The sequence below is a fragment of the Aulonocara sp. 'chitande type north' Nkhata Bay genome, linkage group LG18 (assembly GCF_057382095.1).
Source record: "Aulonocara sp. 'chitande type north' Nkhata Bay isolate Kocher_YH1m ecotype deep benthic linkage group LG18, A_spYH_male_GT1.1, whole genome shotgun sequence".
Taxonomy (NCBI): Eukaryota; Metazoa; Chordata; class Actinopteri; order Cichliformes; family Cichlidae; genus Aulonocara; species Aulonocara sp. 'chitande type north' Nkhata Bay.
The window spans coordinates 26,856,751-26,870,079 of NC_141361.1; the positions used below are offsets into that span (position 1 = coordinate 26,856,751).

The following is a 13,329-nucleotide window of genomic DNA, read 5'->3' on the forward strand; positions in this document are numbered from 1 at the left end:
TCATGCCTGTGCTAACACTCACAAAAATAGATTAGGAGCAATTATGATGCATGAGAAGCAGCAGGAGGCTGTCAGAGAAAAAGAACCTGTAACATTTATCTAAAAAAATAATATATTTGTTCTTCTATATGAAGAAGGTGACTTGAACAGTTGGCTGTAACACATGATGAGCTGCGTGGATCAATAGAGCAGCCCAGCATGGGAAGCACAACTTGATTAGTGTTTTACAATTGCAGTTGTGAAACGTAATTATTCGAAACGATTCAAAGTTTAAAAAAAAAGATCAGCAGAATTTTATTAACTGTGACAAGGAGCTGGTTAAACTCTTCCATATAGCACATTTTACTGAATGTATTAAATGGCTGTGCATTTGTTTTTGTTATGTTTAGATTATTCAGAGAGCCCTGCACACTATTTTTTTAAAGAGTTGGAGTAGATGTATTCGTGCCTCTTGCCTCCACTGAGACAGCCACTTGATTCCATTCTTCTCACTTGGGTGTACCAATCAACTTGCAGAGACTTGTGACTTGAATGAGATCGATAATCCATCACAGAGAACACATACTATATGTGCTTTTGTTTTTGCTCAGGTTAAGTCAGTGCTGAGCAACGATACAGCACAGACTGCTTTATGGCACGACAAAAAAAACTAAAACCACATGATGTTCACTGTCAAGAAATAACCATTTTCATCATGCTTCAAGTGAAACTTTTAACTAAAAAAATGTTGCATTCATGCAAAATTTAGGTGAAATTTCTCCCAGTACGACAAAAACAGCAGCCACACAAGACTACAGTAATAACACAGCTTTCTGTGGGATAGATTTCTGCTTCAATATGAGATCAGCATTAGCTGGGTAATTGCTTTTATGCCTGTGGCTGTACTCTTTTGCTTCTGATACACTTCTCAATGCTGCAAAAAGCTCTTACAAACAGACTATAGACTACCTGCCTAGCACCAAATGGGGGAAAAAAGCAACACAGCTAGTAAATATAATGGAGCTTGGTAAAGAAAGAACTTCCTTCAGGTCCAGAGAATCACACAAATGTGTTATAGTGGCCAGAATTTCAACTCCAAATTAATGCAAATCTTTCCAAGTATTATACATCTAAAAACTCTAGTTTCAAACAAGTTGGTCAAAAAGGCAGTCATACATATCTCAATGTTTATAACTAGTTTCAGCTGATTTACAAATGGGCATAATTAGCAGTTAAACAGATGCATTACCTTTCAGTCTATTTTACAATGGCAAAAGTAAAATAACAAAGAAAACTACAAAGTATTTGATCGAGTAACAAGAAAAACAAAAAAATATGATGACCATATAGACCAAGTTTGAAAGTCAATTTTATTTATATAGCACCAGTTCATAGCAACAGTGTTGTTTTAACCCTTTCATTCTTAATTTGACCTTGAACTTCCATCCATCTTCTTCCAGGTCGCAGGGGCAGCAGCCCAAGCAGAGAAGCCCAGACCTCTCTCTTCCCAGCCACTTCCTCCAGCATGTCCGGAGGAACACCAAGGGGTTCACAGGCCAGCCGAGAGATGTAATCTCTCCAGCATGTCCCGGGTCTGCCCCGGGGCCTCCTCCTCCCTGTGGGACATCCCCGGAACACCTCGCCCGCCCAGGAGGCGCCCAGGAGGCATCCTTGTCAGATGCCCAAACCACCTGACCTGGCTTTTTCGATGTGGAGGAGCAGCAGCTCTACTCTGAGCCCCTCCGGGATGGCTGAACTTCTCAACTTATCTCTAAGGGAGAGGCCAGCCACCCTTCGGAGGAAGCTCATTCCTGCCGCTTATATCCGCAATCTCGTTCTTCCGGTCACTACCCACAGCTCATGGCTATAGGTGAGGGTAGGGACGTAGATCGACTGGTAAATTGAGAGCCTCGCTTTTACACTCAGCTCTCTCGTCACCACAACGGAGCAGTGCAGTGTCTGCATCACTGCGGCCACTGAACCAATCCGTCTGTTGATCTCCCGCTCCCGTCACTCGTGAACAAGACCCCGAGATACTTGAACTCCTCCACTTGGGGCAGGAACTCATCCCCAACCCGGAGTTGGCACTCCACCCTTTTCCGGCTGAGAACCATGGCCTCAGATTTGGAGGTGCTGATCCTCATTCCCGCTGCGTCACACTCAGCTGCGAACCGTTCCAGTGCGAGCTGGAGGCCATCACCTGATGAAGCCAACAGAACCACATCATCCTCGAAAAGCAGAGATGAGATTCTCAGGCCACCTAAGTGAAAGCCCCCCGCCACTTGGCTGCACCTAGAAATCCTGTCCATAAAGGTTATGATGGTGGTGGGTGATGAGAAAGAGTCGACTTATTGCCGGCAATGCGAGCTCTTGCAACAGTTGTATAGGGATTGAATGGCCCGTAGCAATGGGCCAGACACCCTATACTCCCATAGCACTGTCTGTCTTCCTACCAAGCTTGTGTGTCCCGGTTTACATCTCTCCATGTTTCCTGTTTTATTTTGAAAGTCTTGTATTTCCATGCTCAGTGTGTTTAGTTTTGCTTCCCCTGGTGTTTCCATTTCCCTCACTACCCTTCTGTGTATTTAAGTCCTCTGTCTTCCTTTGTTCAGGGTCAGGTCGTCTGTCTACCTCGCTTCATGTTTCCTGGAATTCATGTCATGTTTTCAAGTTTCGTTTTTTCCAGTTTGATGCTCATGTTCACATTTTTTTTCCACATCTAGCTTTAGCTTCATGAGTTTAGGTCTGAGTTTAGTTTTTGCCATTGTTTCTCATTCCTACATAGGGATGGGTATCGTTTAGGTTTTATCCGATACCGGTGCCAAATCGGTACTTTTGAAACGGTGCCGGTGCTCAAACGGTGCTCAAACCGGTGCTTAAAGAATGGAGAACACAAAATTGGTCCAAAAACCTCTCATGTTCAGCTGTTTTTTGTAAAAAATATAACAATGTTAGCCTTTTCTGCAGCTATGGGGCATATATGGTATCACTCTTGGCTGGAAGCAGTGCTTAAACAATGGAAAAAACACAAACTTTGTCCTAAACCTCTCATGTTTAACTGTTTTCCACTTTTTCTTTGGTCATTTTAGCCTTTTTAGCCAGGGTGAAGGGAGTATCTGCCATCAAACAAGAGGACAGCCGCATGTAGCTATGATGATGTTTGCTAGTTCACCTTACATGCATTAATGTAATAACGTGGTTAGCCTACTCAACGTAAATTAGCTACTCACGCAGAGAAGAACGGCTGCTGCCACCATCATCCGTCATCATTTCTGCTACATTGGCAGGGCTAGGGGCCAGGACTCTCCTCTTCGTGTTTTTGGGGGATGTTGCATAACAGCCAATCCACCCGCAGTAGATGTGCTCGGTGTGAGGTCTCGCAGCAAGCTATCAAATACGGCGCATTTCTGGGCTTTTAAAAAAAACGCTATGCGTCGCCAGGTGTTTCATCGGATTTGAGGTGTTACCTCCTTTGACAGTATCACAGTATCAGCTTAAAGCACTTGTTGCTGCTGAGTTTGCATATTTTGCTATGAAGTACAGCCAGACTTTTAACCGCTTCGCCTTGGACATTTTTAATCTGTAGCTCTGCTCTAACAGTACGTACCTGGCCCCGCCTACTATCCTCGGAAACGTAAAATGATTGGCTAGAAGTGTATCACAGCTCAGGAAAAAAAAGCACCGAAATAAAGCACCGAAATGTGCGCTGCTTTTCGGTCTGGTTACTACCGTTTATGTCAGAACCGGTGCCATCATGGCACAGGACACCGGTACCCATCCCTATTCCTACATTTTACATCTGGAAGACACTAAGAGCAGCTAGATCAACAAACAGAAGATAAACATGATGGATGTAGCTTACCCGGGTCCTTTCTAATGTACAACAGCGGACAACTCTGTTGATTTACCAAGAAGTCTGATTGTATAGAAACCTATGAGATGAAAGATCCTACTGCTGACTTAGGCTACGTTCACACTGCAGGTCTTAATGCTCAATTCTGATTTTTTGATCAAATCCAATTTTTTTGTCTGCTTGTTCACACTACAAATAAAATGCGACAGCAAACGCGCTCTAGTGTGAACGCTCAAAGCGGCCCGCGTGCGCAGAAGAAGATGTCACACACAACGCGCTCTGTTTAGACCCAGACCAAACAGTATTGTTTGACTGATGGGCCTTAATATAAAGACTTGTTTCAGACTTTACGTTTCCCAATTTTGTTGAAGTCATAAAGTTATTTTGTTATTTACATATGGCCTAATAATTATCCTTATTGCTGTTTTAGAGAGGAGCAGTGCTTCAAAGGATAGTTGCAGATTTCTGTCAGAATCTGCAGATTATACCGTACAAATAAAATATTCACATTTCTCCAGCGTTGTCTTCCCAACAGTTTCACTGACATCTACACAGGATGGCCAGGAAGCGTTCCCGATGTCTTCTCCGGCGCTTCTCCAGCGCCGATAATTGGCGTCTGTCTTATGTCAGTGACGTAAAAGACGGATTTAATGCAACATGACCATGAATGAGCCTGAATGAGGGGTTAAAAGTGCTTCGTGGTGCAATGGAAATTAAATCAGGCTGGAATGGAAGAACAAAGTTTCAAGAATATAAAAATCTAACATTTCTACATTTACATTTGCTCTAACATTCACATGTCAGCCAAAGCCGGTAAAAACAGTCCTTTAACATTTGTGCCTGCAATGAAATGTGTCGTAGTGAAGGACAGACCCTTACACCTAAATTGTAACAGTGGACAATTATTACTGTTATTAGGCACTTTTCTACCCTTTTATAACGTCTGAGTCAAGCGCTCAAGAAGCTAAGAGTGAAAGGAGCAGAAATTGTGTTAACTGATTAACATCAATTGCTGCTTCCGTTCAGTGCACTGATGTCAAAAAGGAATGATCTCACTTGAGGAGAAACAGATGAATGGTTATATTTTTTGCTTCATCATCCAATAACTTTCTATTGTAAAGCAAACAATAAAAAATCAACTTAAAAATTAAGCCCAAGTTCAAGGTCACTGCTTTACTTTTTATGAGAAAATAGTTTGTGTGTTTTTTCATTTCAATGCATTGTACAGGAAAATAATATAATCTGCGCTTTTTGTGTGCAGTAATAACAAAATGTGACCATTTATTGAAAGATCCTTTGCCAGTACAGGTACAATCTAGCTACCTTGTAAATTAGTTTATATTCACTCTGTGTACAATAAAATACAATTTAACAACATCTACAGAATTCTTTAGATGTTGTTAAATTTTCAGTCAACCTCTGAATGATGATCACATTAACAGTAGCTGAAAGTTACTAAAAATTTCGTCTCGAATATATATTGCACCTTTATTATACCTTTACTTATATTATCTATACACTGTACAGTTTAGATATTTTTAGTTTTTCTATCAAACTTGTGCATGCTTTCTAGCATGAAATAATTTCCTTCAGTGTCCCAGTAACTCTTTTAATAAAATACTTACTTAATTGGAATATGCATGTTTATCAATAGGTTGACCAATAATGTTCTCACAATTCTACAGAAAATATGTATTTTTCACCAAATAAAACTATAAACAAGCACAGCTGCAGTGCTGAGGTACAACTTTTTCTTTGAAGTTTCCCAGTTTGTGTAGCACGGTGTTTGCAGACAAGTCGTAATCTTCCATGGAAACTTGGCAATCTGCTAGCAACCAAAGTGATCATGAGAACGTTTCTGATGCAGTGCTCTCTTTGGTACCATTTTCCACCAGCAACCTCCAGGAACAACTCACATACTGGTCAGGAAATACTCGTTCTCCCACTGTTAGTTTTATCATGTCCAATGTAGTGGACAGCTATTGAGCTATATGTGTATGATGTCATGTATGAAACCTCTCTTATTAGCTTTATGGTTCAATACATAGTGACAGTGTTTGACCAAGAATTAAGTGTAGTTTGACACATAATCAAACTAAAACCAGGAATGGATGGTTGTACACTGTTGTGATACAGGCTAGCTTTGTTCTAAGCCAACAGGTGGTTTGCTTAGCTTAGCGTGAACATGCTATAGCTTCATATTTGATGAAGGATGGGAATTTGAGGGGAAGAGGCAGCTATTTTTTCAATCTTCTCTTTTCGCACAACTGTCTAGAGAGCAAGAATTTGCCAAACTGTGTGTTTCACAGAAAAGTTTACCTCTTCATATTTATCTTGACAAAACAATGTGAGCATTCCTGTAAAAATACAGAATATGCTAAAGGCGAAATAGGCTAACTTTTTATTTTTTCAAAAAGTAGCAGGAATTCAGTGCAGGATGTTTCCTCAGAAATAAATTGAATTATATATGCAACTTTTGGGAGTCGTGTGTGTGTGTGTGTGTGTGTGTGTGTGTGTGTGTGTGTGTGTGTGTGTGTGTGTGTGTGTGTGTGTGTGTTTAAACCAGAAAAACATATACTGAAAAGGGTTTATGAAAAGTGCCACCACTTTATTAGAATCCTCATAAGCAATAGATTAAATTGGAGCACTCAATAATTACCCAGCAAGGCTATGAAGTGCATTTTTGCATATATGTGCAATGTTCAAAGGCACCAATCATCATCAAGTGCATTCATTAGTGCTGCTATCATGACGCCATTTAATGGATGGTGAAGCACTTTTACTTCCTGAGTGGTGTTACTGTTTAGTTACTTTTCTCTACACAGCTGCTCGTGTCCTGTTGTGTGACAGGCTTTCAGTATTCTAGGTCAGCCATCCAATGCTCCAGTGCGACTCAAGAATGATAGGGCATGTACAGGGAAGAAGCAAAAATAGCAGCTGGGCCACAGAAGCCAAGGCTTTGACAAAGCCTCGGACATGTATGTTTCCTGACCTGAATAACCAAGAGAGCTGCCAAGCGCTCAACCAAACCTGGGATAGGACCAATTTTCTTCCACATCTATCTGCACTTACCACTTCTTGTTTAGCCCGCCGCTTCAGCTTCCAGTAAGGGAAATGGCAACTGACAAAAATGCTTAAATCAAACGATGGCAACAGGCAAGCTAATCAAAGCTGAATTCATTTATATTAATAAATCTCGGCGTTAATGTGCTGAAACAATTGCTAATGTGCCTCAGACCCTGCGCCCTCCCACGAAAGCGTGGGGGCATTTGCTGTTTCGTTTCCAAACATCTTTCCTGTAATGCCTGTCCAATTACTCACACTAGAGAGGTTTCGGTCCAATCGCTGTCTTCGCTCCAGAGTTAAATAGCAAAGGCGAGACCTCATCATCATCCATTCCATTTTGTTTGCACTTTCACATTCAGCACCTGCCAAGTTACTTTGCCATTCCATTTTGGAGAGAATTTCAAAGAACAATGAGCGCACAGCACCAGGTGTATCCATGCTTTACACCGTGCTCATCAACTACAATTCATTCTTTCGGAATAAAAGGTGCAGCAAAAGTAATTATTCAGTAAAACACTTTTCTAGTCAGGCGGGAGTCTACGGCACGTTATCTGTTCAAAGACAGACAAGTGTGCACAACTCATTGCTGAACGCCGGAGCTCTTGAGTAAAATTAATCATTTTTTATGTTATTTCAACAGAGATGATTTTGCATGCACACAGACACACACATGCTTTATGCCAACGCCTTCATCTGCTGCATTGGAACTCTTTTCCCTCACTTCCCAATGTGGGAGGAAATCACAATGTCATTCTTGACTTGTACTTACTTTGGCACATCAGATGTCAGCCGGCTATAGAAGCGGTTGTTTTCAGGCACTGCCTATTAACACCACCACTGCCATGTCAAGGCCTTTCACATCATCTTCCTGGACAATTGTGATGTTCTCCGCCCTCTTATCATCCGCTGGAGGAGCCTGATTCAGCGGATGGTTGAGGCGCGAATGATCAAAATCATCCACATTTGTCCTAAAACTCAGCAGGCAGCCGAGGAGGGGGGGGAGAATGAGTCAAACGAATCATGACAGACAGTTCAAATGGAGAGGCGAAAAGCGAAGACGCTGGAAGAGAAAAAGAAAGACCGCTGGTTTGGGGTGGTGGAAGGGAAGTGGGCATAGAGAGGGGAAAGAATAAGAGTGTGAAAGACAGAGGAAGAAACAGGGGCTGGAGCTTTTCAATTACACCACACACAGACAACAAAGACCCAGATTTCAACAGACTATAACAGTCTGTAGCCCTGAGGGGAAAAGCTCATTTAGTCTTTTTCAATTCTCATATTCCCTCTCCACACAAATTCCTTGTTGGAATATTTAATGTATTTCTTTTGTTGCACCATCAAACACCGTCTTCACTATCATTACAGATGTCCCGAAAGCAACAGTCGACTACCTGGGGAGGCAAATCCCCCTGTTGGCAGATTACAAGAAAACTATCTGCTGCTTTAAATTTCAAAGCATTTCAGTTGATTGAGACGGTCCAGATGACTGTCAGCGGCACTTACAGTGAGTAAAACCATTTAGGCTTTAAAGATATAACCCCTTGTTACTGAATTGAAAAACTGTCTTCCTTTGAGTTTGAAAAAGGGAGGAAAAAAAAGAAAAAAGAGCATCCCCTGACATCCTAGGAGTGCTTGCCTAGCAACATTAAAGAAAAAGGGAAATCAATTGAAGCAGACTATTGATTTAACCCCATCATTGTTAACAGACTCTCCTTGCAGCCCATTTAACAGATGTCATTCAGGCTTTTTTTTAGTGAGGATGACAAACAGGGTGACAAGATGAGACAAAGGTATCTAGTGGGGAGCGTGATGTAGCCTTGCTCTGGAATTTATCTGCTTTTTTATTGTTGTGGCCCTGAAGAGGAGACATGAGAGTCTAATTAGAGATAATTTCCTGCACCTGTCGACACCAATACTCAAACAGAAAGAACTGATATCCCGCTTTTTCCTCTTAATTTGATTTAATAATTGGTTTACAGCAGCGGCTCCTCTCAGTTCATTAGGCTTTGTGAAAATCTTGTGCGGGAGGTAGTTGTGATGATGCTGCAAGCGTGACTAGAAGGGCTACCAGATGTCTCCCTTTATGTGGGACCATCCTCCTGTCCTTGAGACACTGTCCCACATTTTCACTGATTCTGGACGACTTAATTCGATTCGAACCAATCAAATTCAATTTAGTTTTATTCATACAGAGCCAAATGACAACAGCAGTCACCTCAAAGCCCTTCATATTGTAAGGTAACAACCGTACAAAACCCCAACAATCAGACGACCTCCTATGAGCAAGCGCTTGGAGACAGTCATGGCGGGGCGGCCATCTGCTCCAACCAGTTGGGTTGCTCTGTGGAAAAGAGCCAGAAATTAATAATAACTAATGACTCAAAGGGATGGTTAAACACATATAGAGTGACAAGAGAGAAGAGAAGAAGAAACACGCATCATGGGAAGCCCTCAGCAGCCTGAGTCTATTACAGCATAACTAAGGAAGAGTTTAGAGTCAACTGATTCAGCCCTAACTATAAGCTTAATCAAAAAGGGAAGTTTTAAGCCTAATCTTAAAAGTAGAGAGGGTGTCTGTCCCAAATCCAAACTGGGAGCTGGTTCCACAGAAGAGAGGCCTGAAAACCGAAAACTATCTCCCATTCTACTTTTAAATATCGCTGGAACCACCAGTAAACCAGCAGTATGAGAGAAAAGTGCTCTGTTGGCGTTATATGGTGCTACATGGTTAAGATGGGATGAAAGCTATTAGTCAAGACTTTGTGAGAAGGATTTTAATCCCAATTCTGAAGCTAACAGGAGCCAATGAAGGGAACCCAGTCTCTTTCTAGTCCCTGTCAGTATTTCTGCTGCAGCATTCTGGATCAACTGACATGCACTTTTCTAAAGTCTGGCTTTTACCCAATGTATATGAAGGGAAGGTTTTTTATTGTAGTCAGAAGAAGGTTACCCCGTCTAACAGCATACTCATGAGCAGTGTTGGGACTAACGCGTTATTAAGTAACGCGTTACAGTAACTACGTTATTATTGCGGTAACGAGCACGGTAACTAGTTATTATGCCAAAATCAGGAACGCGTTACTCGTTACTGGGATTTAGATAGGGTCGTTACTCGTTACTTCGTGTGTTGCGTTTAACTTACCTCGGAAATCGGAACACGAACCTGGGAATAATGTCACACTCGAGTAAACGGTGTTCTGGTTAGCCTCGTTGGAGAAGTCTGGATTCCAATATGGCGACGCCCTCGAAAACGCTTGTTTTGCTAGCTCTCTACAAAAACAAATTACTACTACACATATGCAGGTCATCTGCAGTCCCGAATTTCTGAGTCCCGAGTACAAAGGAAAGCACCACGACTGCAGTTTCCGTGCTGGACGTAAAAAGGGCACGTGACACTGTGACGTAAGCTACAATCATGGCGGCAGTCGAAGATGGTCCAGGCATGTGTTTTCTCTCCTGGAAATATTCACATTATTTCTCCTTTGTGTTGGAAAAAGACAGGAATATTGTCGTGAACTGTACTCTCTGTGGAGGTTCTAAAACTCTTTCGACATCAAAGACTAGCAATTCTAATCTGATGAAACATCTTCAGAAACAGCATGCATCTACCAACTTAGTTGAAAAAGAACCTGAAGGCAACGTCGGTGACTCTAGCTCCGTTGATGCTATTCCAGCAAAACAACGAAAGCTTGATTTCGGACAGCCTGCTGCACAGTCCATCACCCAGCCCCAGCTACACAGGCTGATTGCCAGGTATGTTGTGGAAGACATGAAACCCATCTCAACGGTTGAGTCCCATGCTTTCAGACAACTGATTAGTCATATACCTGTGCGAGGGAGAGCTGGGAAGGCACCATCCAGAAAGACATTTTCCAGTTTCCTAGACCAAGAATATGCCAACATGGAGTCAGAGCTCAAAAATACACTTGACATGGTAGAATACATCTCCACAACAGCAGACATTTGGACTGTGCATAATAAAAGTTTTCTTGGTGTGACCGCGCATTGGATAAATGCACAAAACATGAAACGTGAGAAAGCAGCGCTGGCATGCAGGCGATTTATGGGTCGACATACGTATGACAGTATTGCATCTGAGCTGGACAACATTAACTCATCTCATGGCCTATCGTTTAAAATCACATCAACTGTAACGGATAATGGCTCCAATTTTGTCAAGGCTTTTAAAGTGTACCAGCCAGCACCTGAGTCAGATGACTCTGAATCTGAGGAGGATGAGGTGACTTTTGTTTCAATTGGGGATGTGCTGCAGAATGCTGCTGATGATGCTGATGATGCAATTTCTTTACCGCCACATCAGAGATGTGCATCGCACACAATGAATCTTATCTCTTGCACTGATGTGGAGAAGTGGCTATTGTCTGAAGCTGCAACAAAAACCATCTACAGAAGTGCCACCACAAAATGTGCAGGGCTGTGGAACAAGGCCAGTCGTTCCACAGTGGCTGCTGAGATTGTGGACGACATTATTGCAAAGAAGCTACTAGTACCTTGCACAACAAGGTGGAACTCGTTCTATTATGCTCTGGAGAGAATTTCAAAGATACCTGTGGTGGAGCTGAACACAATCTCATCCACATTACAGTTGAAATGTTTCAATGAGAGGGAGCATCAGTGTATCAGAGAGTACTGTGCAGTCATGAAACCACTTACTGTGGCACTGGACATTCTTCAAGGAGAAGACCATTGTTTTTATGGCACACTCCTACCCACACTGGAATCGCTAATGACCAAGACTCTGGCTATAAAAAATGGTCTGCAAATTCTTGTTGGGCTACCAGATACAGTTGTCCAGGTAAGAGATGATATTTTCATTTGTGTTTATCTTTAATGAAATGTTTTACTCAATTGCTTTTTATATTGTGCTGTGCTGTTCACATGCAAGTGAATGCTGTTACAGTTACAGATACTTAACCCCAATAAATAAATAAAATAAATACAACGTAGTAAAATACACACTATTTACAAATTAAAATACATTCTATATAAAACTACAGCATGCTGTTAATATTTAATTAATTTAATGTTGAAACAATGCATACTTTCTCATGCAAAAATGTTTTTTGCACTTTTACTGTGTCGTTATTACAGGCAGTCAAAACAAGGTTTGCACATGTCCTTGGAAGTGAAGATGCTTTGCTGGCTGCTGTGACACTACCAAAATTTAAGCTTCGTTGGCTACATGACCAGGCGCGGAAGGACCTCGCAAAGGCACGTCTGCTGGTAGAGTGTCGAAAACTTCTCCCTGAGCAAGATCAGCTACAACCAGGTACCAGCGCCACCAACACAACACAGCACGCGGGTTCTAGCAAAGAGGATGAGTTCTTCTCCTTTGAAGAGAATGAGGACATATATGCCACTGCTGAAGGTGAGGTAGCCGAGTACCTCAAATCAGGAGCAACAGGGTTAGACTCTCTGAATCATTTCCCAATGATAAAGAAACTCTCTCTTAAACTTAATGCAGCTACTCCTTCAAGTGCCCCAGTTGAAAGGCTTTTCAGCCTGGGAAACCTGATTCTCACTCCAAAGAGGAACAAGTTGTCTGATCATAAGTTTGAGAAGCTTCTCCTCTTGAGGTACAATCGTTGGTTTGATGGAAACCAAAGTTGAGTAGTGCTCATATGATGATGATGTGTTGCCTTCAGTGGTGCTCTACAAGGTAAAGTAGGGTTATTTCCAAGTGAAACTTGGGCTTCTGAAGCACTTAAAATACCATTATATTTTATTTATCTACATGGCCTGTATGGAGGCAATATTATTTTGGTTTGACTGTTTATGAAGCTGAAAATAGTTATTATTTATTTTATTTCTGTTTGTGGGGCTGAACATACTTGTAATTAATTTTATTTCTCTTCTCTTTCTCTGAAAATACTTTTATTACTGAACATGAGGTCTCCAGTTGGTGGAATTCAGCAGTTAAGTTTACAAAGTTAAGTTCAGTTAACCTCACCGTGTTTATGTTAAATCATTTTTTGCACTACATGTTTTTGCACTTTGATACCTACTTTGATACCTACAGGTCCTAAATTGTCTGAGGTACAGTTTAATGTTGGCACTGCTAAAAGCATACTTTCTGTCCATTTAAATGGCAAAAATAAATATCTTTCAAAAGTTTCAACACACTGTATGTTGTGTTTTGTGATCCACTGCTTCTTCCTAGTGATTCTACGTACAATGATTAGACACTGCTGTAACAACCCGAGAATGATGAGTTTGCATTTGTAGAGGGTTGAAACATTAGAAATAGATTAAAACACACAGATAAAAAAGTGACACATAAAACAAACTTTGTTAATTTCTAATTTAGTTTCATTCATTTCATCATTGACTTGCACTCGCACTACTACACTGCCATTTTAACTATTTTAGGTTCAGGCCATTAGGTGGCACAGTGTACTTGTGGCTGGATAGTG

The 13,329-nt window shown here is 41.5% G+C and overlaps 1 protein-coding gene across 1 annotated transcript; it reads left to right on the top strand.

Annotated features, from left to right (window-relative positions):
* Window positions 1-10,097: 10,097 nt before the first annotated feature.
* Window positions 10,098-12,816, top strand: LOC147308780 (uncharacterized). Its single transcript, XM_086272801.1, has 2 exons — window positions 10,098-11,711; window positions 12,008-12,816. Exons 1-2 carry the CDS (start codon window positions 10,311-10,313, stop codon window positions 12,524-12,526), a joined length of 1,920 nt encoding a protein of 639 aa, XP_086128927.1. The 5' UTR covers window positions 10,098-10,310; the 3' UTR covers window positions 12,527-12,816.
* Window positions 12,817-13,329: the final 513 nt, after the last annotated feature.